The sequence below is a fragment of the Phocoena phocoena genome, chromosome 3, assembly GCF_963924675.1.
Source record: "Phocoena phocoena chromosome 3, mPhoPho1.1, whole genome shotgun sequence".
NCBI classification, from domain to species: Eukaryota; Metazoa; Chordata; class Mammalia; order Artiodactyla; family Phocoenidae; genus Phocoena; species Phocoena phocoena.
This window is the reverse complement of record NC_089221.1, coordinates 62,982,750-63,004,055: the sequence shown is the minus strand read 5'-3', so window position 1 is coordinate 63,004,055 and position 21,306 is coordinate 62,982,750. Positions and strand designations below refer to the sequence as shown.

Here is a 21,306-nt window from a genome sequence, read left to right as displayed (position 1 = left end):
ACACATTTACGCATGTCATTTTAAGCAAATGAAAACATACCAAGCATAATGTTCTTTGCCTAGCTTAAAAAAATTAACAGTATATCTTGAAGATTATTCCATATCATCCTTTTAAAACAATTATTTTGACCAGGCCCCACTATTTACCTTTTTCTAATAAAAAATAAGGCCAAAATGAATATCTTGATGCATATGATGTTTCTGACACTGAGTACATCTGAAGGATAAGTTCCTACAACTGGAACTGCAGGATTAAAGTGTATGTGTGTTCTGGTAGATATGCAGAATTCTTCCCCGTAGAGGTTGTGCCACATTTCACTTGTGGTTAGTGTATGAGGGCTTACTTGACCCAAACAGTAAGTTCTCACGAGTGTCAGTGGTATGTTATTGAAGTTGCAACCTGTATTTCTCACTTGAGTGATGTTAACATGTGTTCATATATATATATATATATATATATATATATTTTTTTTTTTTTTTTTTTTTTTGCGGTACGCGGGCCTCTCACCGTCGTGGCCTCTCCCATTGTGGAGCACAGGCTCCGGATGCGCAGGCCCAGCGGCCATGGCTCATGGGCCCAGCTGCTCTGCGGCATGTGGGATCCTCCCAGACCGGGGCACGAACCCGCGTCCCCTGCATCGGCAGGCAGACTCTCAACCACTGCACCACCAGGGAAGCCCTGTGTTCATATATTTAATAACCACTTATATTTCCTTTTCTGTAAACGATTATGTTCCTATATTTTGCCTATTTAAAAGGGATTGTTGGTCTTTTTCTTACTGATTTTTAGGAGTTAAGAGATTTTTAACTGTAGGTTAAATGGGTTTTGTGTGGGTTAGAATGCAAATCAGGTGTTTCTAACATCTTTTCTATGTAAAACATATATCCCAAGTTCCAAGCACCCCACCTACCAAATAATTAACTTTAATACCAATTTGTGAGTTGTGAGCTGCCTTTCTTTCAGTTCTAATTTTTGCATTTTCAAACTGATTGGAATGCTTTTTATTTTATTTTATTTTATGTGATTATATACTGGGAAAACCCTAAAAACAATCAATGATTAAACTAAAACAATAAAATAATTATTTGGCAGAATATAAATTACCATACAGAAATCAGTAGCCATCATGTCCACAAAAAATAACCAGTTAAAAGATAGAGAAAAAGGTAAAGAAAGCCCCATTTCAGTAGCAACAGAGAAGATAAAACACTTAGGAATAAATTTAACAAGAAAAGTACAGGGGGAAACCTTCAAGATGGCAGAGGAATAAGACGTGGAGATCGCCTTCCTCCCCACAAATACATCAGAAATACATCTACGTGTGGAACCACTCCTACAGAACACCTACTAAACACTGGCAGAAGACGTCAGACTTCCCAAAAGATATATGTTTTTTTCCATTTTCACTTTTTGTGAGTGTGTATGTGTGTGCTTCTTTGTGTGATTTTGTCTGTATAGCTTTGCTTTCACCATTTGTCCTACGGTTCTGTCTGTCTGTTTTTGTTTTTGTTTTTAAATACATTTCTTAGCACTTGTTTTCATTGGTGGATTTGTTTTTTGGTTTGGTTACTCTCTTCTTTCTTTTTTTATTACTTTTTAATTTTTTAATTTTTAATAATTAAAATTATTTTATTTTAATAACTTTATTTCTTTTTATGTTCTTTCTTTCTTTCTCCCTTTTCTTCTGAGCCGTGTGGCTGACAGGGTCTTGGTGCTCTGGCCAGGTGTCAGGCCTATGCCTCTGAGGTGGGAGAGCTGAGTTCAGGACATTGATCCACTAGAAACCTCCCAGCTCCACATAATATCAAATGGCGAAAGCTCTCCCAGAGATTTCCATCTCAACACTAAGACCGAGCTCCAGTCAACAACCAGCAAGCTACAGTGCTGGACACCCTATGCCAAACAACTAGCAAGACAGGAGCACAACACCACCCATTAGCAGAGAGGCTGCCTAACATCATAATAAGGTCACAAACACCACAAAACACGACACTGGACGTGGTCCTGCCCACCAGAAAGACAAGATCCAGCCTCACCCACCAGAACACAGGCACTAGTCCCCTCCACCAGGAAGCCTACACAACCCACTGAACCAACCTTAGCCACTGGGGACAGACACCAAAAACAACGGGAACTACAAACCTGCAGCCTGCGAAAAGGAGACCCCAAACACAGTAAGTTAATTAAAATGAGAATACAGAGAAACACACAGCAGATGAAGGAGCAAGGTAAAAACCCACCAGAACAAACAAATGAAGAGGAAATAGGCAGTCTACCTGAAAAAGAATTCAGAGTAATGATAGTAAAGATGAGCCAAAATCTTGGAAATAGAATGGAGAAAATACAAGAAACGTTTAACACGGACTTAGAAGAACTAAAGAGCAAACAAACAATGATGAACAACACAATAAATGAAATTAAAAATTCTCTAGAAGGAATCAATAGAAGAATAACTGAGGCAGAAGAACGGATAAGTGACCTGGAAAATAAAATAGTGGAAATAACTACTGCAGAGCACAATAAAGAAAAAAGAATGAAAAGAATTAAGTACAGTCTTAGAGACCTCTGGGACAACATTAAACGCACCAACGTTCGAATTATAGGGGTCCCAGAAGAAGAGAAAAAGAAAGGGACAGAAAATATTTGAAGAGATTATAGTTGAAAACTTCCCTAATATGGGAAAGGAAATAGTCAATCAAGTCCAGGAAGCACAGAGAGTCCCATACAGGATAAATCCAAGAAGAAACACACCAAGACACATATTAATCAAACTATCAAAAATTAAATACAATGAAAAAATATTAAAAGCAGCAAGGGAAAAACAACAAATAACACACAAGGGAATCCCCATAAGGTTAACAGCTGATCTTTCAGCAGAAACTCTGAAATCCAGAAGGGACTGGCAGGACATACTTAAAGTGATGAAGGAGAAAAACCTACAACCAAGATTACTCTACCCAGCAAGGATCTCATTCAGATTTGATGGACAAATTAAAACCTTTACAGACAAGCAAAAGCTGAGAGAGTTCAGCACCACCAAACCAGCTTTACAACAAATGCTAAAGGAACTTCCCTAGGCAAGAAACACAAGAGAAGGAAAAGACCTACAATAACAAACCCAAAACAATTAAGAAAATGGGAATAGGAACATACATATTGATAATTACCTTAAATGTAAATGGATTAAATGCTCCAACCAAAAGACATAGACTGGCTGAATGGATACAAAAACAAGACCCATATATATGCTGTCTACAAGAGACCCACTTAAAACCTAGGGACACATACAGACTGAAAGTGAGGGGATGGAAAAAGATATTACATGCAAATGCAAATCAAAAGAAAACTGGAGTAGCAATTCTCATATCAGACAAAATAGACTTTAAAACAAAGACTATTATTATAAGAGACAAAGACACTACATAATGATCAAGGGATCAATCCAAGAAGAAGATATAACAATTATAAATATTTATGCACCCAATACAGGAGCACCTCAATACATAACGCAAATACTAACAGTCATAAAAGGGGAAATCGACAGTAACACAATCATAGGAGGGGACTTTAACACCCCACTTTCAACAATGGACAGAACATCACAAATGAAAATAAATAAGGAAACACAAGCTTTAATTGATACATTAAACAAGATGGACTTAATTGATATTTATAGGACATTCCATCCCAAAACAACAGAATACACATTCTTCTCAAGTGCTCATGGAACATTCTCTAGGATAGATCATATCTTGGGTCACAAACCAAGCCTTGGTAAATTTAAGAAATCTTTTCGGACCACAATGCTATGAGACTAGATATCAATTACAGGAAAACATCTGTAAAAAATACAAACACATGGAGGCTAAACAATACACTACTTAATAACCAAGAGATCACTGAAGAAATCAAAGAGGAAATCAAAAAAATACCGAGAAACAAATGACAATGAAAACACTACGACCCAAAACCTATGAGATGCAGCAAAAGCAGTTCTAAGAGGGAAGTTTATAGCAATACAATCATACCTTAAGAAAAACAGAAACATCTCAAATAAACAACCTAACCCTACACCTAAAGCAATTAGAGAAAGAAGAACAAAAATACCTCAAAGTTAGCAGAAGGAAAGAAATCATAAAGATCAGATCAGAAATAAATGAAAAAGAAATTAAGGAAACGATAGCAAAGATCAATAAAACTAATAAATAGAGGGTTTTACTTACCTCAACATAATGAAGGCCATATATGACAAACCCACAGCCAACATCGTTCTCAATGGTGAAAAACTGAAACCATTTCCGCTAAGATCAGGAACAGGGCAAGGTTGTCCACTCTTACCACTATTATTCAACATAGTTTTGGAAGTCCTAGCCACAGCAATCAGAGAAGAAAAAGAAATAAAAGGAATCCAAATCAGAAAAGAAGAAGTAAAACTGTCACTGTTTGCAGATGACATGATACTATACATAGAGAATCCTAAAGATGCTACCAGAAAACTACTAGAGCTAATCAATGAATTTGGTAAAGTTGCAGGATACAAAATTAATGCACAGAAATCTCTTGCATTCCTATACACTAAAGATGAAAAATCTGAAAGAGAAATTATGGAAACACTCCCATTTACCATTGCAACAAAAAGAATAAAATACCTAGGAATAAACCAACCCAAGGAGACAAAAGACCTGTATGCAGAAAACTATAAGACACTGATGAAAGAAATTAAAGGTGATACCAACAGATGGAGAGATATACCATGTTCTTGGATTGGAAGAATCAATATTGTGAAAATGACTATACTACCCAAAGCAATCTACAGATTCAATGCAATCCCTATCAAATTACCAATGGCATTTTTTATGGAACTAGAACAAAAAATCTTAAAATTCGTATGGAGACACAAAGACCCCGAACAGCCAAAGCAGTCTTGAGGGGAAAAAACGGAGCTGGAGGAATCAGACTCCCTGACTTCAGACTATACTATAAAGCTACAGTAGTCAAGACAATATGGTACTGGCACAAAAACAGAAACAGAGATCAGTGGAACAAGATAGAAAGCCCAGAGATAAACCCACGCACCTATGGTCAACTAACCTATGACAAAGGAGGTAAGGATATACAATGGAGAAAAGATAGTCTCTTCAGTAAGTGGTGCTGGGAAAACTGGAAAGCTACATGTAAAAGAATGAAATTAGAACACTCCCTAATACCATACACAAAAATAAACTCAAAATGGATTAGAGACCTAAATATAAGACCGGACACTATAAAACTCTTAAAGGAAAATATAGGAAGAACACTCTTCGACATAAATCACCACAAGATGTTTTTTGATCCACCTCCTAGAGTAATGGAAATAAAAACAAAAATAAACAAATGGGACCTAATGAAACTTCAAAGCTTTTGCACAGCAAAGGAAACCATAAACAAGACGAAAAGACAACCCTCAGAATGGGAGAAAATATTTGCAAATGAATCAATGGACAAAGGATTAATCTCCAAAATATATAAACAGCTCATGCAGCTCAATATGAAAAAAACAAACAACCGAATCCAAAAATGGGCAGAAGACCTAAATAGACATTTCTCCAAAGAAGACACACAGATGGCCAAGAAGCACTTAAAAAGCTGCTCGACATCACTCATTATTAGAGAAATGCAAATCAAAACTACAATGAGGTATCACCTCACACCAGTTAGATGGGCATCATCAGAAAATCTATAAACAACAAATACTGGAGAGGGTGTGGAGAAAAGGGAACCCTCTTGCACTCTTTGTGGGAATGTAAATTGATACAGCCACTATGGAGAACAGTATGGAGGTTCCTTAAAAAACTAAAAATAGAACTACCATATGACCCAGCAATAGCACTACTGGGCATATACCCAGAGAAAAGCCACAATTCAAAGAGAAAGCCACAATTCAAACAGAGAAAGCCACAATTCAAACAGACACATGCACCCCAATGTTCATTCCAGCACTATTTACAATAGCCAGGTCATGGAAGCAACCTAAATGCCCATCGACAGACGAATGGATAAAGAAGATGTGGTACATATATACAATGGAATATTAGCCATAAAAAGGAATGAAATTGGGTCATTTGTTGAGACGTGGATGGATCTACAGACTGTCATACAGAGTGATGTTATTCAGAAAGAGAAAAACAAATATTGTATATTAACGCATATATGTGGAACCTAGAAAAATGGTACAGATGAACTGGTTTGCAGGGCAGAAATTGAGACACAGGTGTAGAGAACAAACATATGGACACCAAGGGGGGAAAGCCAAAGGGGGTGGTGGTGGTGGTGTGATGAATTGGGCGATTAGGATTGACACGTATACACTGATGTGTATAAAATTGATGACTAATAAGAACCTGCTGTAAAAATAAATAAATAAAATTCAAAAATTCAAGAAAAAATAATCTGCCGTTTTTTTCCTCTTCTCCAAAGACACAAGATAATTGTGATTGTGGGTTTTTAAAGTTCTAATAATTTTTTTTAAAACTCTGTACTTTAAAAAAATAAACAATAAATGCTGGAGAGGGTGTGGAGAAAAGGGAACCCTCTTGCACTGTTGGTGGGAATCTAAATTGATACAGCCACTATGGAGAACAGTATGGAAGTTCCTTAAAAAACTAAAAATAGAACTACCATATGACCCAGTAATCCCACTACTGGACATATACCCTAAGAAAACCATAATTCAGAAAGAGTCATGTACCACTTTGTTCATTGCAGCTCTATTTACAATAGCCAGGACATGGAAGCAACCTAAGTGTCCATTGACAGACGAATGGATAAAGAAGATGTGGCACATATATATACAATGGAACATTACTCAGCCATAAAAAGGAACAAAATTGAGTTATTTGTAGTGAAGTGGATGGACCTAGAGACTGTCATACAGAGTGAAGTAAGACAGAAAGAGAAAAATAAATACCGTATGCTAACACATATATATGGAATTTAAAAAAATGGTTCTGAAGAACCTAGGGGCAGGCAGGAATAAACACGCAGACGTAGAGAATGGACTTGAGGACACGGGAAGGGGGAAGTGTAAGCTGGGACAAAGTGAGAGAGTGGCATGGACACATATCAACTACCAAATGTAAAATAGATAGCTACTGGGAAGCCGCATAGCACAGGGAGATCAGCTTGTTGCTTTGTGTCCACCTAGAGGAGTGGGATAGGGAGGGTGGGAGGGAGATGCAAGAGGGAGGAGATATGGGGATATATGTATATGTGTAGCTGATTCACTTTGTTATAAAGCAGAAACTAACACACCATTGTAAAGCAATTATACTCCAATAAAGATATATTTTTTTAAAGTACAAAACTAATATGAGGAAAAATTTAAAACACTTCTAAAAAACACAAAAGTAGACCTTAATAAATGAAAGATACCCTTTCATTTTAGATATGGAACTTCATATCATAAAGATTTCAGTTGTCCCTTAGTTTATAAATTTAATGCAATTCCAATAAAAATACCAATAAACATTTTTATGGAAATGGACATGTTTATATTAAAGTTTATATTAAAACATGCAGGAATAGTTAGGAAAATATTAAAAATTAAAAGCTCTGAGGAGTCACTGTCCCTATCACTCATTAAAACAGTGTAAAGCCTCTGTAACTGAAATGGTGTGGTACTGAGTCCATGAGGCAACAGGTAGGCCAGTGGAATAGAATAGAATAAAGAGCCCAGAAATAGACCCAAGTATATATGGAAATTAAGCATATGATAAAGGTGGCATCTCATATCACTGGGGCAATGATGGACTTCTTTATGAGTGGAGGTGGGATAACTGAGTAACCATTTGGAAAAAGATAAAATTAGATCCCTATCTCACATCATACAGAAAAATCAATGCCAATAGATCAGGGATTTATATGTAAAAACTGAAACCATACAAGTACTAGAAAGAAAAATATGGGTGAATTTGACTTAAACATTAGTGTAAGGAAAGTCTAACTCAAATATGCAGTACAACAAGAAAATATTGATAAACTTGTCTACATAAAAAATAACTTTGGGGCTTCCCTAGTGGCGCAGTGGTTGAGAGTCCGCCTGCCGATGCAGGAGACACGGGTTCATGCTCCGGTCCGGGAAGATCCCACATGCCACGGAGCGGCTAGGCTCGTGAGTCATGGCCGCTGAGCCTGCGCTTCCGGAGCCTGTTGCTCCGCAACGGGAGAGGCCACAACAGTGACAGGCCCGTGTACCGCAAAAAAACCAAAAAAACAAACAAAAAAAACCTTTGGCATGTCAAAAAACACTATAACAAAATATTTGACGATAAACTGGGAGAAAATATTTGTGATATAAATCACAAAGAGGTGATATATCGAATATAGAAAGAACTCTTAAAACTGAGGGGAAAATGACCAAAAACCCAATTGAGAATGACATAGACAATTCAGAAAAATGATGTAAAAATGTCCCTTCAAAATATGAAAAGATGCTTAACCTTACTCATAATAAGAGAAATACAAAAAGAAAAACAAACAAAAACTATACTGAAATACCATTTCTCTTACCAGATTGGCAACAATTAAAAAGCATAGTATTTTTTAATGGCTGGTGATAGTGAAAATTGATACAACCCATACACATATGGAAGAGGGGAAAATAGAATTGGAGGTGTTCACTATGAACTCATGGTTTTATATCTATACATATCTATATAATATGTGTGTGTATATATATATATAAATACTTAATGTATATGTGTACACATATATCTAGTTTCCATCTTTTTTTAAATATATATATATATTTATTTATTTATCTTTGGCTGTGTTGGGTCTTCATTGCTGTGTGTGCGCTTTCTCTAGTTCCGGTGAGCGGGGGCTACTCTTTTTTGTGGTGCGTGGGCTTCTCATTGCAGTGGCTTCTCTTGTTGCGGAGCATGGGCTCTGGGTGTGCGGGCTTCAGTAGTGTGGCACGCAGGCTCAGTAGTTGTGGTGCACGGGCTTAGTTGCTCCGCGGCATGTGGGATCATCCCAGACCAGGGCCTGAACCCATGTCCCTTGCATTGGCAGGCAGATTCTTAACCACTGAGCCACCAGGGAAGTCCTAGTTTCCATCTTTAGTGGGAGGTCCTACAAGCAGTGACAGCCCAGTAACAATGAGTACACCTATAGCACAGATCTTGGTTTCTAGAAGCCATCCTCCACTAAAAGGAATCGGGGTTCCTTGGAGAAATGGCTGATTCCAGGGTTAGGGAAGGAAAAGTACAAGATGAATCTAGAATATCTTGTTGTATCAAAAAGTGAGGGATGGGCTTCCCTGGTGGTGCAGTGGTTGAGAGTCCGCCTGCCGATGCAGGGGACACGGGTTCGTGCCGCGGTCCGGGAAGATTCCACATGCCGTGGAGCGGCTGGGCCCATGAGCCATGACCGCTGAGCCCGCGCGTCCGGAGCCTGTGCTCCGCAGTGGGAGAGGCCACAACAGTGAGAGGCCCGCGTACCGCAAAAAAAAAAAAAAAAAAAGAAGTGAGGGAGTACTCAAAGATTAAAGAGGACATGCCAAAAGGATACAAGAGCCAGACTGAAGGGGCTCCCACTGGCCAAATCAGAGGAAAGTTGAGCGCTGAAATAAAGTATTATAGCATACTGATTAAAATAATAATCTATGAGTTCAGAGTGATACAAATAAATAAACAAATGGGGAAGAATGCAAAGTTCTTCCTTACAGTAGAAAGACAGCTGATAAATTATAGAAAGAATGATAGAATTAGAAAGTCACCATTTGGCAATCATCCTAATATTGATTGAAGCAAGAAGCATTAAGTTTTAGCAAGTGCTAAAACCAATAAGCAAAAGTTTTAGGAATAACAGAATACATACATATTCTCAGAGTATCTCCCCATATTAATTACAAGGGGAAAATAGTAACTTTACAGGGAGAAACAAAGTTATCAAATACTAAAGCAAATCAACACGTGCCTCTTAATATGAAGCATTGAGAAGACAACATCGTTTTTGCAGTATTTTTGCTCAAGCCCATAATCTGAATCTAATCATTAGGAAACAACAGACTAACTCCATTTCAGAGATTTTACAATAACTAGCCAGTACACACATCATGGGTGTTCAATACATAGATAAAAAATAGAATTAATTAGCTTTTTAATTAGCTGATGTGCACATTTCCAAAGCACTATTTGCATAAGCTTTTATTTGAAAATTCAGGACATGGGACGGCTCAGTGAAAGTTTACTAGTTTCTGGAGCAGTTGGTCAAAGGAGGAATTGTTCCTGCAGATTAGCAGCCATTGTTCCGGCAGTTTGATTTCTATCAGGAAGCCTAGAGAGGAACAGTTATGGAGAGAGGGGGCGTGCAAGTGCCACCGTGGAAAATTCTCAGCCCTACAAGATCTCCTACAGGGTCTTTAAATGGAATTTTCAAGCCTTAACCTAATGAGAGTCAAACAGCGCTTCAAAATTTTTCTTTTTACTTTAATGCTAAATTAAAATTTTTTTTCCTGTTAAATTTCATTGATTCCACCAGTGGTGAAAAGTGGATGTAACATAAACTAATCTACTTCATACAAAGAAAAAAAAATTCTATGTATGTAAGAGGGAAACATTCCACATATTAAAGAATACTTTTCAAAAAAAGATAAAATCGTGACCCTAATACATATATAAAAATGAATACATGTTAAAGATTTTATTTAACATTAATGAGAAAACGGGTAAGGTGTTAACACCAGTTCAAAGGACAATCCAAGGACCAGATCAGGAATATTAAATAAATGTGTAAGTGGAGACAAAACTTTTTTCCGGAGGTGGTGAGGATGCCATTCCACTGGATAGAATTCATTTGCATTTGTATGAACAAGAATTAGTTTCCATGCTACCGGTTATCTACAGCCTATAAAGTTGTAAAACGATTCCCATGGAATCAGATGCAGATAACTTGAAAGGATGCTGTGCAAAATTTCTTCCCCTACTACTGTTAACAGTTATTGTGTATCTCCAGACACAGAGTAGGCAGAGTCTTGATGACAATGGGAATATACTGGTCATAAGGCTAACTTCAATTCAATGAGCACGTGGCTAAGGGAATTTCTCCTTCCATCCACAGGTTATTTCAGGCAAATTAGATACTATACTTCTTTGGTTCTCTACTTGATTCTGGGGGAGCCAGCTCTTAAAGGGCTCATGAACCGGACAAACTAATAAGCTACTCAATGGCCACACAGCACGCCAATCAAGAGCCAGGGCAGCCTAAGTAAAACTGCACCTTCAAAAGGGCACCGTGCAGTCGGAGTGTGTATTTGACCCCTGTTTGCTAGTGGGGAGGAAATGGCTTCACAGACGTACGCTATTCTTAAATGAATCGGAAACATCACCCAGACCTCTGCCTCTTCATCGTCCCCGCACCTGCACGAGGCTGGGTTCTTTTGCTAGAAATAATTCTGCTAGAAATGATTCTTTCACGACCTTTAAAACCTCGTAGCTCAAGATTTGGAGTCGGAACTGGGTTTGGGTTAGGCTCCACCAACTACAAGCTTGTTTATTCTGGAAAAAAAAGAAAAAAGGCAATAATTGTGATTCCTAGCTGCCAGGGTTGCTCCGAGATTTAAAGAGATGAGGGCTGTGAAATATGCTTTGTAAGCTGTGAAGAGTTAGTACAAAGAACAAATCTGCTCTTTTACGATGCCACGAGGCAAAGCTCTTCGGTGGAAAGATAAGAGATCTTAGCTCCTATCAAGCATCAACGGAGCACTGCAGCAAGGGCTGCCCGAGTTCTTCTCTGGCTCCTCCCCCACCACACCGGCCCCGGCCCGGGTCAGAGGCGGCGGAGGCTCTGGCGCCGGGCCTCTCCTGCCTGCGGCCTGCTAGGGGTGAAATCCCGTGCCGGGGCGGGGCAGGCCCCGGCCGCCCAGTTCCTGATTCTATAAGCAGTGCCCGGGGCCCGGGGGCGCCACAGGCGCGGGCACCGCGGGCGGCGCAGGATGGGCCCGCGCAGCGCGGCGAGCCTGCCCCGAGGCCCCGGGCCGCGGAGGCCGCTCCTCCCCGCCGTCCTTCCGCTGCTGCTGCTGCTGCTGCCGGCGCCGCCGGGCTCAGACGCCGGGGCTGGCCGGCCGCCCCACCTCGTCTTCGTGCTGGCGGACGACCTGGGCTGGAACGACGTGGGCTTCCACGGCTCGGAAATCCGCACACCGCACCTGGACGCGCTGGCGGCCGCCGGGGTGCTGCTAGACAACTACTACACGCAGCCGCTGTGCACGCCGTCGCGGAGCCAGCTGCTCACCGGCCGCTACCAGGTACGCAGCGCCCCCGGCGGCCCGCGGCCGGCCCGCGAGCCTCTTAGAAGTGGGCCCCGAGCCCTGGGCGGGTGCCGGCCAGCCGGGATCGGTTCCCCGAACCGGGTCCCAAAGAGACTTCTGGCCCTAGCAGCGCTGTCCTTGCTTCGCTCAGGCCCGCAGCCCGCGGCGGCCTCTGCGCATGCCCGGCTCCAGGGCGCCGCTCTTCCCCCGGCGCCCCACCTCTCCGGGTGGTGTTTCTGTCTTAACGTTTTCGAAAGGTCGGGGTGAAGGGGTTTCTGGGCAATGCCAGATGCGGGGCACTGCGAGTCAGTAGGCTGAAGGTCCGAATGGGCTTTGCTGAGCGGTCTTGAAGTGGGAGGATGGAAAGCGAGCAGGCGGGGCACCCAGGAGTGAAGCGGAGAGAGATGGGGAGCCAGGAAAGCTGGGTGGGGAGGAGCGTTAAAACGAAGGAGAGCTCGCAGTGGGTGCGCATTTGGTTTCTGTAAACCCAGCGGTCATAGGTTAGGAGTGCCCGACCAAAGATTTATTTTTCCAAGTTCTCAGCAGCCCTGGAGTGAAAACCAAGTTGATTTTTCTTGGGCTGCTGACTTTCCCTTCAGATGTAACCTGTATTGAACGCCTCTGAGCATCTTCATTATCTCTTTTAAAACTTCTCTGTAGTTAACAGAGTAAAGTATATTTGTAGAGAGCACGCATACATTAGATAACGAAGAATATCAAGAACATTTGCATAGTGCTTTACTGTTTTTAAAGTTAATTCTTGAAACAGCCTGTGAGGTAGCTGTTATTTTTAATCCCCTTTTACACATTAGGCAGTAAACCTGTAGAGGTTCAATGCCATGTTAAGAATTATTAATTGAAAAAAGTGCACAATGTAAGAGTTGTGAATGAAATTTTATTTGGAGCAAGATGAGGGCTATAGCCTGGGAGACAGCATTTCAGATAGCTCTGAGAAACTGCTCCAAAGAGGTGGGGGGGAAAGGTCAGTGTTACGTATGATTTTAGTGAAGGGGGTGTGTGCATTCAAGTGCACGTTTTGGCGGAGGCTTGCTGCTAGTCACGAGGAGCAGATGTCACCGTTAATGATTTTAGTGCTTTTCTAGATATGAGGAGGTGCAAGAATTGGGCTGATAAAACCTTCTCCTGAAAATATCTAACTATCTGAAGGCCTGTCCTGCCAGTTTTTCCCAGAGCACAGAGCGCCTTGCTCCTGATCTCCACCCTGAACTCCTCTCGGAGGGGGGTTGAAGGTCAGCGGCTGTAGTGGCGAGTGACTTAGTCCTTGTAGAGTCAGATGACAAGTGCCAGTTTTTAGTTGGCAGTATCACACAGCTAGAAAGTGGTAAAACTGGGTTTTGTGCCTTTCCTGCATCCACTAGTCATCTCAGGCCTCTAAAATTGGACTCTTCTTTTTTCTTAATCTGAATAAGATTGACATTTTGTGATTATGACCATGTTAAATATACAATAAACAGGTAGTTTGTATGCACTGTTTGTTCAACAGCCATACTTTGGGCCCTTACTGTGAAAGTCACAGGGATGTGCCTGAACCTTGCCCTCCCAAATCTGTGTTCATGTAGCCTTTCAGATCAACCCTAGCCTCATGTTGTCCTGAGATCAAGGGAAGGGAGGGTTCACTTGCAATAAAGATTTGCACAGTGGTCTGAAGACTTTTAGAAACAGAAATGATAGAGTTTTACTACGGACTGAAAAGTAAGTCAAGGTTTGCAGTGGAGGTAAAGGATGGTTCCCTTCACCATCAGCCCTAAGTACTTTCCGCAATTCTAACTGGCTGCTACGTGGAATCAGGAATCTCTGCTCTGATGCAAATGTCACACTGGACACTTTGTAGGAGTACAAGAGCATCTGAATAAAGAAGGGAAAGGAGGGAAGACAGGGTCTGCCCAAATGGTTCTGCATTTGATCTGAAGTAAGGGAACTGAACTCAAATTGCAGAAGAATGGGAGGGCCATTCATTTCTCCAACTTCCTCCCTTCCAACAGTCTTGAACTGGAAAGCAAATACCACACTTAAAAAACTTGTTCAGACTGCTTTTGCCTCTGAACATCCTCCCTGATTAGTCACCAACATTCCATCTTGGGAAGAAACAAAACAAAACAAAAAAATGAATATTTAGAGTACCCTGAGGTTAAGAAGTGAAGGTAGAGGCTGCTTATCCAAAAGTGTTTAGAGGCCGATCAGTGTAGCAAGCTAGCTTCCCCAAACATTTTGCTTGGCTTTTCTCCCCTGTTCTGTTTGAGTTCAAGAGACTCAATTAGAAATTATCTTTGGTTAGCAACCATCCTCTTTTAAAAGAGTCAGTATTTCTGGGAGAGCCAAGGAGCCTCACTGGCCTCAGATACTATATTCTTGTACCATTCTAAGCATTTTACATGTATTAGTTAATTTAACTCTTACAGCACCCCGATGAAGTAGGTACTACTATTATCATCCCTATCTGATAACAAAGAAACGGAGGAACCAGTTAAGAAACTTGCCCAGGGTCACAGGGCTGGTAAGTTGTGAATCAGGATCTGAACCAGGCAGTAGCTCTATAACCACTACACTACATTGCCTACTCAGAATTATTAAAAGCATCATCGCAAGAGCTGCTTCAGATTTACTAACTAATCTCTCTTATTTTTTGACATATAGGTCATTCCTAAACATCTCGATGAAAAAAATTAACCCATTAGATTTCAAGTTAGGAATTCCTTATGTTAAATGTAACGTGAAAATGGGGAGAGAGGTTTCATTTCAAAATGAGTCATGTGTTGTACATAATTTTAGAGAATAAAATGAGGAAATTTGTTGACTATTTCAAAATTAGGTACTTGAAAGAACTGCTTAATAGTCATATCTGTGAACCTGACAATCATGCTTTAATAGAGGTGCCACCTTCCTTAATCATCTAACTTTAGATTAGAAAAGTGCAAAGTGATAAACAAGTTTTGGCTGATTGAATTTTGTATTCCCAATAAATGCTGAATTTTAGGTTTTTAGCTTATAAGAGTATTTAGTGAAGAGGACCAGTTAAGAGTTGTGAGATGTGGGTTTCAGTCTTTGCCATGTCAGCTTTCAGACTCTGACCTCGAAGGGCATCATTTTCCACGTCTGTAAAATACGGGAGTTGGGCTGAACGCTAAGGCTCTTTCTAGCTGTAAATTTTTTTGACTCTATGGCTCCTGTGTCCACTAGAGCAAGTTTCTAACTTGGCAAAAGCACATTATCTACCCACTGTCTCCATCTAGTGGTAGAAAGAGAGATTAATCTTGCCCAACACTGCCTTACAAGTTGCAGGAGCTGCTTGCTGCGCGGCTAGGAACTTGTTTAAAAAGGAACGTGAATTCAACCTTTTATATTGAGACATTTAATTGTTCCGAATCCTTACATTTGAACCTTTTAAAACTTGCATACTTTGGTGAAAAATTCATAGAGTTTAGATGGAGGGGAGAGGGAGATTGATCAGCAGATGAGCTAAGTAGTTACTGGTAATCCAGGAACTAAAATTCAGGTCTCAGTATACTTAAGTTAGTTTTCTTCCCACAGCATTATGACTCATTCATTCACTATTTTAAAAATATTTTATAAAATCTATATTTTATTTACATTTTGAATAGGAAATCCATTCACGTGGTTTAAAAACTCAAAAGTTTCAAAATCTCTCCCTATACACAGGTGCGCACGCGTACACACACATACACGCACACACACACACACACACACACACATTCTGTTTCTTAGGCATACAGTTACCTATCTTTGGAGACAACACTATGTAAATTGTATATATCCTTCCAAACGTATTTTATGCATATACAAGCAAATATACATGTAGATATTCCTCCCTCTCCTTTGATTTGAATGGTAGCATACTCTTTTTTGGGGGGGTTCTTTTTTTTTTCAATTTCAATGAAATGTACTTGACATACAGCACTGTGTAAGTTTAAGGTGTACAGCATCATGACTTGATGAGCACGCACCACGAAATGATTACCACGATAAGTGTAGTGAACATCCATCATCTCATCCAAAAGAAAAGAAAAAGATTTTTCCTGTGATGACAACACTTAGGGTTCACTCTTTTAACAACTCTCATATATAACACGCAGCAGAGTTAATTGTATTTATCATGTACATTACTTCCTTAGTATTTATTTATCTTATAACTGGAAGTTTGTACCTTTTGACCACCTTCATCCAATCTATCCTCCCCCGCCCCCACCTCTGCTAACCACAAGTCTGATCTCTATTTCTGTGTATGTTTGGTTGTTGGAGTATAACTGACCTATAACACTACGTTAGTTCCTAGTATACAGCATAGTGATTCCCTATTTCTACAAATTCGAAAATGATCAGAATGATAGTATACTCTTCACAGTGTTTTGTACCTCATTTTTTTAAACTTAACATTTGAAATAATTTCATATTGTTACATAAAGAGCATCCTCATTAGTTTTTATGGCTGTATAATATTTTGGTAGATGGATATATCATAATTTATTTAACTAGTCATATAATGATGAACATGCAGGTTGTTTCCAGCCTTTTGATATATCAGAGAATGCTGAAGTCAATACCTTGTACCTATGTCATTTTGCACATGTTTGAATATATATCTGTAGGGTAAATTCTTAGAAGAGGAATTTTCTGGGTTTAAGTGTAGAGGCATTTGTAATTTGGATAAATATTGCAAAATTGTACTTCAGTTGGTTGTATCAATCTACATTCTTACCAGCAATATATGATATGCTTATTTCCCTATATATGTATTTTTAAGTTATATTTCACATGCCATAAGATTAATCATTTTAAATATATAAGTCATTGGTTTTTCATATATTCACAAGGTGGTGCAACCATCACCACTGTCTACTTTCAGAACATTTCCATCACCCCAGATGAAACCCATTAGCAATTCCTCCCCATTCTCCTCTTGCCTTAGTTCCTGGCAGCCACTGATCTACTTTCTATCTCTATGGATTTGCCTATTTTGGACATTTCATATAAAATGGACTCATACAATAGATGTCCTTTCATCCATGTTGTAATATGTATTATTCCTTTTCATGGCTGAATAATATCCCATCGTGTGAATATACCACCATTTTATTTATCCGTTCATCAGTTGATGGACATTGGATTGTTCCACTTTTTGTCTATTATGAATAATGCCACTGTGAACGTCCATGTAGAAGTTTTGTATGAACATATATATATTTTTCTGTTTTCTAGGGTATATACTTAGGAGGAGAATGCTAGATCATATGGCAACTCTATGTTTAACTTTTTGAGGGACTGCCAAACTGTTTCCATAGCAGCTGTACCATTTTACATTCCCATCAACAATGTATGTGGGTTCTAATTTCCCCACCTCCTTGCCAACACTTTATATATTCTGGATACTAAACCCTTTTCAGATATGTGATTTGTATTTGTATCCTTATGTTTATCCTATGCCAGTACTACATTGTCTTTGTTAGGACAGAGTTAGGACAGTTGTGTAAGAGTACCAACTTGCAACGCATAGCAAATAAGACTTAGAGATCTAATGCACAGCATAGTGAATACAGACAATAATATTGTATTATAACCATTGAACTTGCTAGGAAACTGGAACTTAGTGATTCCAACCTGTAAAAGAAAAGATAATTATAAAATATGATAGAAGTGCTAATTATCACTACAATGGCAATCCTATCATAATGTATAAATGTATCAAATTAACATGTGTTACACCTTAAATTTATACAATGTTTTACATCAAATATATTTCCATAAAAAACACACACATCCTAAGCCAGGGATTGTGAGTTCGTGTCCCACCTGGGGTACCAAAAAAATAAAAACTAAAAACCACATATAATAAAGATGTTTATAAGAGTGGGAAAATAAATAAAAATCCTTCAGCTTTTCTAATAGAATTTGTATACCCCTTTTAGTTCAAACAAAAGACTTGAAAATATTGAATTTCCTTATTCTTACAAATTGACTTTATTCAGCACAAAATGTTCATTACACCTCTGCACTCCTAGTTCACATTTTAAGCGTGGTTGTCTGTTCTCAGGTCCGGCTTCTCCATGACATTGCCTCACTTGTCTCTGACCTGGAGAAGCACCTGGTGTTGAGCAAGTAAATGAATGAATGTGCTAAGTGTTTTAACACCTGTGCGTTTCCTGAAAGAGCTCACTGTCTTAACTGCTTAGGGTTGACAGGTCATTTCTAGCGCCCTGGCTTCCTTTTTAGAAATTAAAAAGGTGAAAGGGTAACAAAACTGGTAGGCCTTAGTAGAAACACTTCCTTCTGGGAAAAAAAAAAGAGTTAAGTAAGTTTGGTCCTCACCTGGGAACATTCTTACCTTGGGACCTGAGGGGGCCACTCTACCAGAACTCTGAAACCTTGGCAGAGGACAGAAGCAATGAAAGATGACGCCAAGGTTTCATTCTTAAGGGACCCACGCCACATTTCTCTTAATCACACTGACAAACGGACAAGACACTTTCACGCCTTTTCACTCACACCTGAAGCAGAACCGTGAACAGGAAATCTAGGAAGGAGGCTGTGTGGGAGCATTGTGGGTAATTTTTGACTTTTGCTTCAAGTTTGCTTGAAGAATGTGAGCAGGGAAAACCCACGACTGCAGGGAGAATAGGGCATTGCATACTGTGGCGTGAAAGAGGAAGCCGTTCTGCCTGGGGTTGCCCTCACCTCCCTGCTGCTTTTTCTCATTGTCTTCAGTATCCTGCCTGCCCTCCAAGTGCTTGCCTCTCAGTGTCTCTTGTCCCTGGTTACCTTTCCCTGGACTCTAAGATTAGAAGTGGGGCAAAGAGGAGTCAAGAGTTGGAAGAAAGGGGCGAGTCTTGGGGAAAGATGTAGTCGTTAGGCGTGTTCATACGACTTCCTGGCAAAGGCATCCAAGGCGTGAGTGATAAGAGGAGCATGTAGTCCAGAGGCCATAGGTGCCTCCAAAGATAAAGAACTTGCTAGTCTTTATTCCTGTGCTCATTTAAGAGGAGACGTAAAGGATGCATCAGCTCCATACTGATAAGCAAGATGGCCACCTGCTAAAACACATCAGGGTTTTAACGCAGAGAGCCCTGGGGATGACTTGCTGTGATGGGTCTTCTGTTTTGCTGAAGCCAAGTGTCCTTCCTAAGCCTAGCCAGAGCCCAGGAGCATTTTCCCAAAACGAAAGGGGCAGCTGGAGGCCTTAGTCTGCAAGTGTTGAAGATACTGAAAAAAAGAAAAAAATCTGATCTTTACCTTTTTACTTCCCAAGTAACCGGAAAAGAGGAAATAAGGACATAAGTTTGGGGTTGAGTGGAATATGACCCATTGACTTATGGGATTTTTTGGTTGATTGACATTTGAGGTTTATTATTCCAAGAATCACTTTGAGCATAAGCCGTTACTGTCTGGTAACTCTGTTTTTGTTCCCTTAAGCATATCACTTTTCCAAAAAGTCTTTTTCCTCCATATTTTTCTTCCTTCTCATTTTGGGCTTTTGGTTGGATTTATAATTTAAGCAGAGAAAGGCAGTAAAACAGTTTTTGCCTTGTTTATCCCTTTTACAAACAACATCCCTTTGTGGTTTAGTCAGATTTACACTCTTTGCTAATCAACACCAAAATAAATAGACCTTTGAAACTGCTAGTGATACCAGCCAGTTCTGCAGCCTGAGTTCTGAAGGACCAGGCCAGATGGCAAAGCCAGGCCCCTAACACACATAATGTGTGTTCTGTAGCTCTTGGCTTCAGCAGCATGGGCAGCTGATGGCTTTTTAGAAGGCTTAGGGGGAAGTGAGCAGATTCTCCACTATCCATTTGTTCTGTGGGGCATCTCCAGGAATAAACCCTAAGGTGGCCTGAGTGGTACTTGACCATGGTTAAAAACTGTAGTGTTCTGGCCCAGGCCCAGGCTGGCAGTTCTGAACTCCTGGCCAGCCACCAGCCTGTTCTGTGATTGTGTTCTGGTCATGAAGCTTCCCTCTAGGCTCTCTGGTGTATAAAGTGGAATAGTAGAGCTGCCTGTTTTTCTGGCTTTTCAAGTAGTGCAGGAGGAGGTATTGCACAAATACATGGTTGCAATGAGTTCATCTTGCACAGGTCAGACTGACAGGATAGAATCTTCCTCTGTTCATCTGGAAGTTATCTCAACGTTATTGAGGTTTGGAGAGAAATAGCATCCATTGCCACGTATGTAGCAGTGGGTCACCTGGCCCCTGGGAGAGTTTATTGTAAGTGTAGCTGAAATAAAGAGGTTCTGATGTGGGAACCATCTTCCTCCTCCCCCCTTCAGGAGAGTGGTTTTTTTCTTTTATGCTCATGAGACCACTCTGATAGTATTTTCCAGGTCTACAGGGGACAGAATAACTTACAGGATCAAATAAATTTTTACATGCAACAAACCATGTAAACAAGGATTTCTCATAGAGAGAACTCAGAGACAAGCCAGGTCCTTTACTGAATTTGTAGACCCTTTGCCTTTGTGGAGGGAATCCTTGACAGTCAAGTAAAATCTTAGGAGAAGCTGTTTTTCAAAGATTTGGTTTAGTGAAGAAGAGATAGCTACATGTAGAAGAAAGAGAGTAGCCTCTTTGGACTTTCATATATTATCCACAGAACCTCTCCATTCAACACCTACTCTGCAAACACTGAAGATGGGTGTTAGAATGAAATTGTTGTAAATGCTGTTGGGTTGCCAAAGTGACGCTTATTTTTCCTTTTGATTCTTCTTGGTGCCTTGTCATCCTTTCCCATGGAGCATGGTGTGGCTCTCTAGTTCTGTGCTAAACTCAAGTGCTGGGTTGCAACCAGCTCTGCATTCATTCGCCTGTTTACTGCTTCTCTACACACTACAGTTTCCTTACTTCAAACAGTGTTTGAACAGACCAAAAACATGTTTTTGGCCATCATCCAGACTTTGGCTTCCCCTCCCCCAGTAATGCCATGAAAACGTCCTGTCGAATAAATTCTCAGGAACTGAAAAGAATGTTCCCTACCCTGTGTGATTGCAG

General features: G+C 40.1%; 1 protein-coding gene across 1 annotated transcript in view; it reads left to right on the top strand.

The window, feature by feature from the left end:
- The first annotated feature begins 11,975 nt into the window (after nt 1-11,975).
- The window catches only part of ARSB (arylsulfatase B), a 169,635-nt gene continuing 160,304 nt past the window's right edge, over nt 11,976-21,306 (top strand). The window contains exon 1 of the mRNA XM_065874400.1: nt 11,976-12,287. Within this exon, the coding sequence (XP_065730472.1) occupies nt 11,976-12,287 (312 nt within the window). The remainder of the gene's footprint in view (nt 12,288-21,306) is intronic.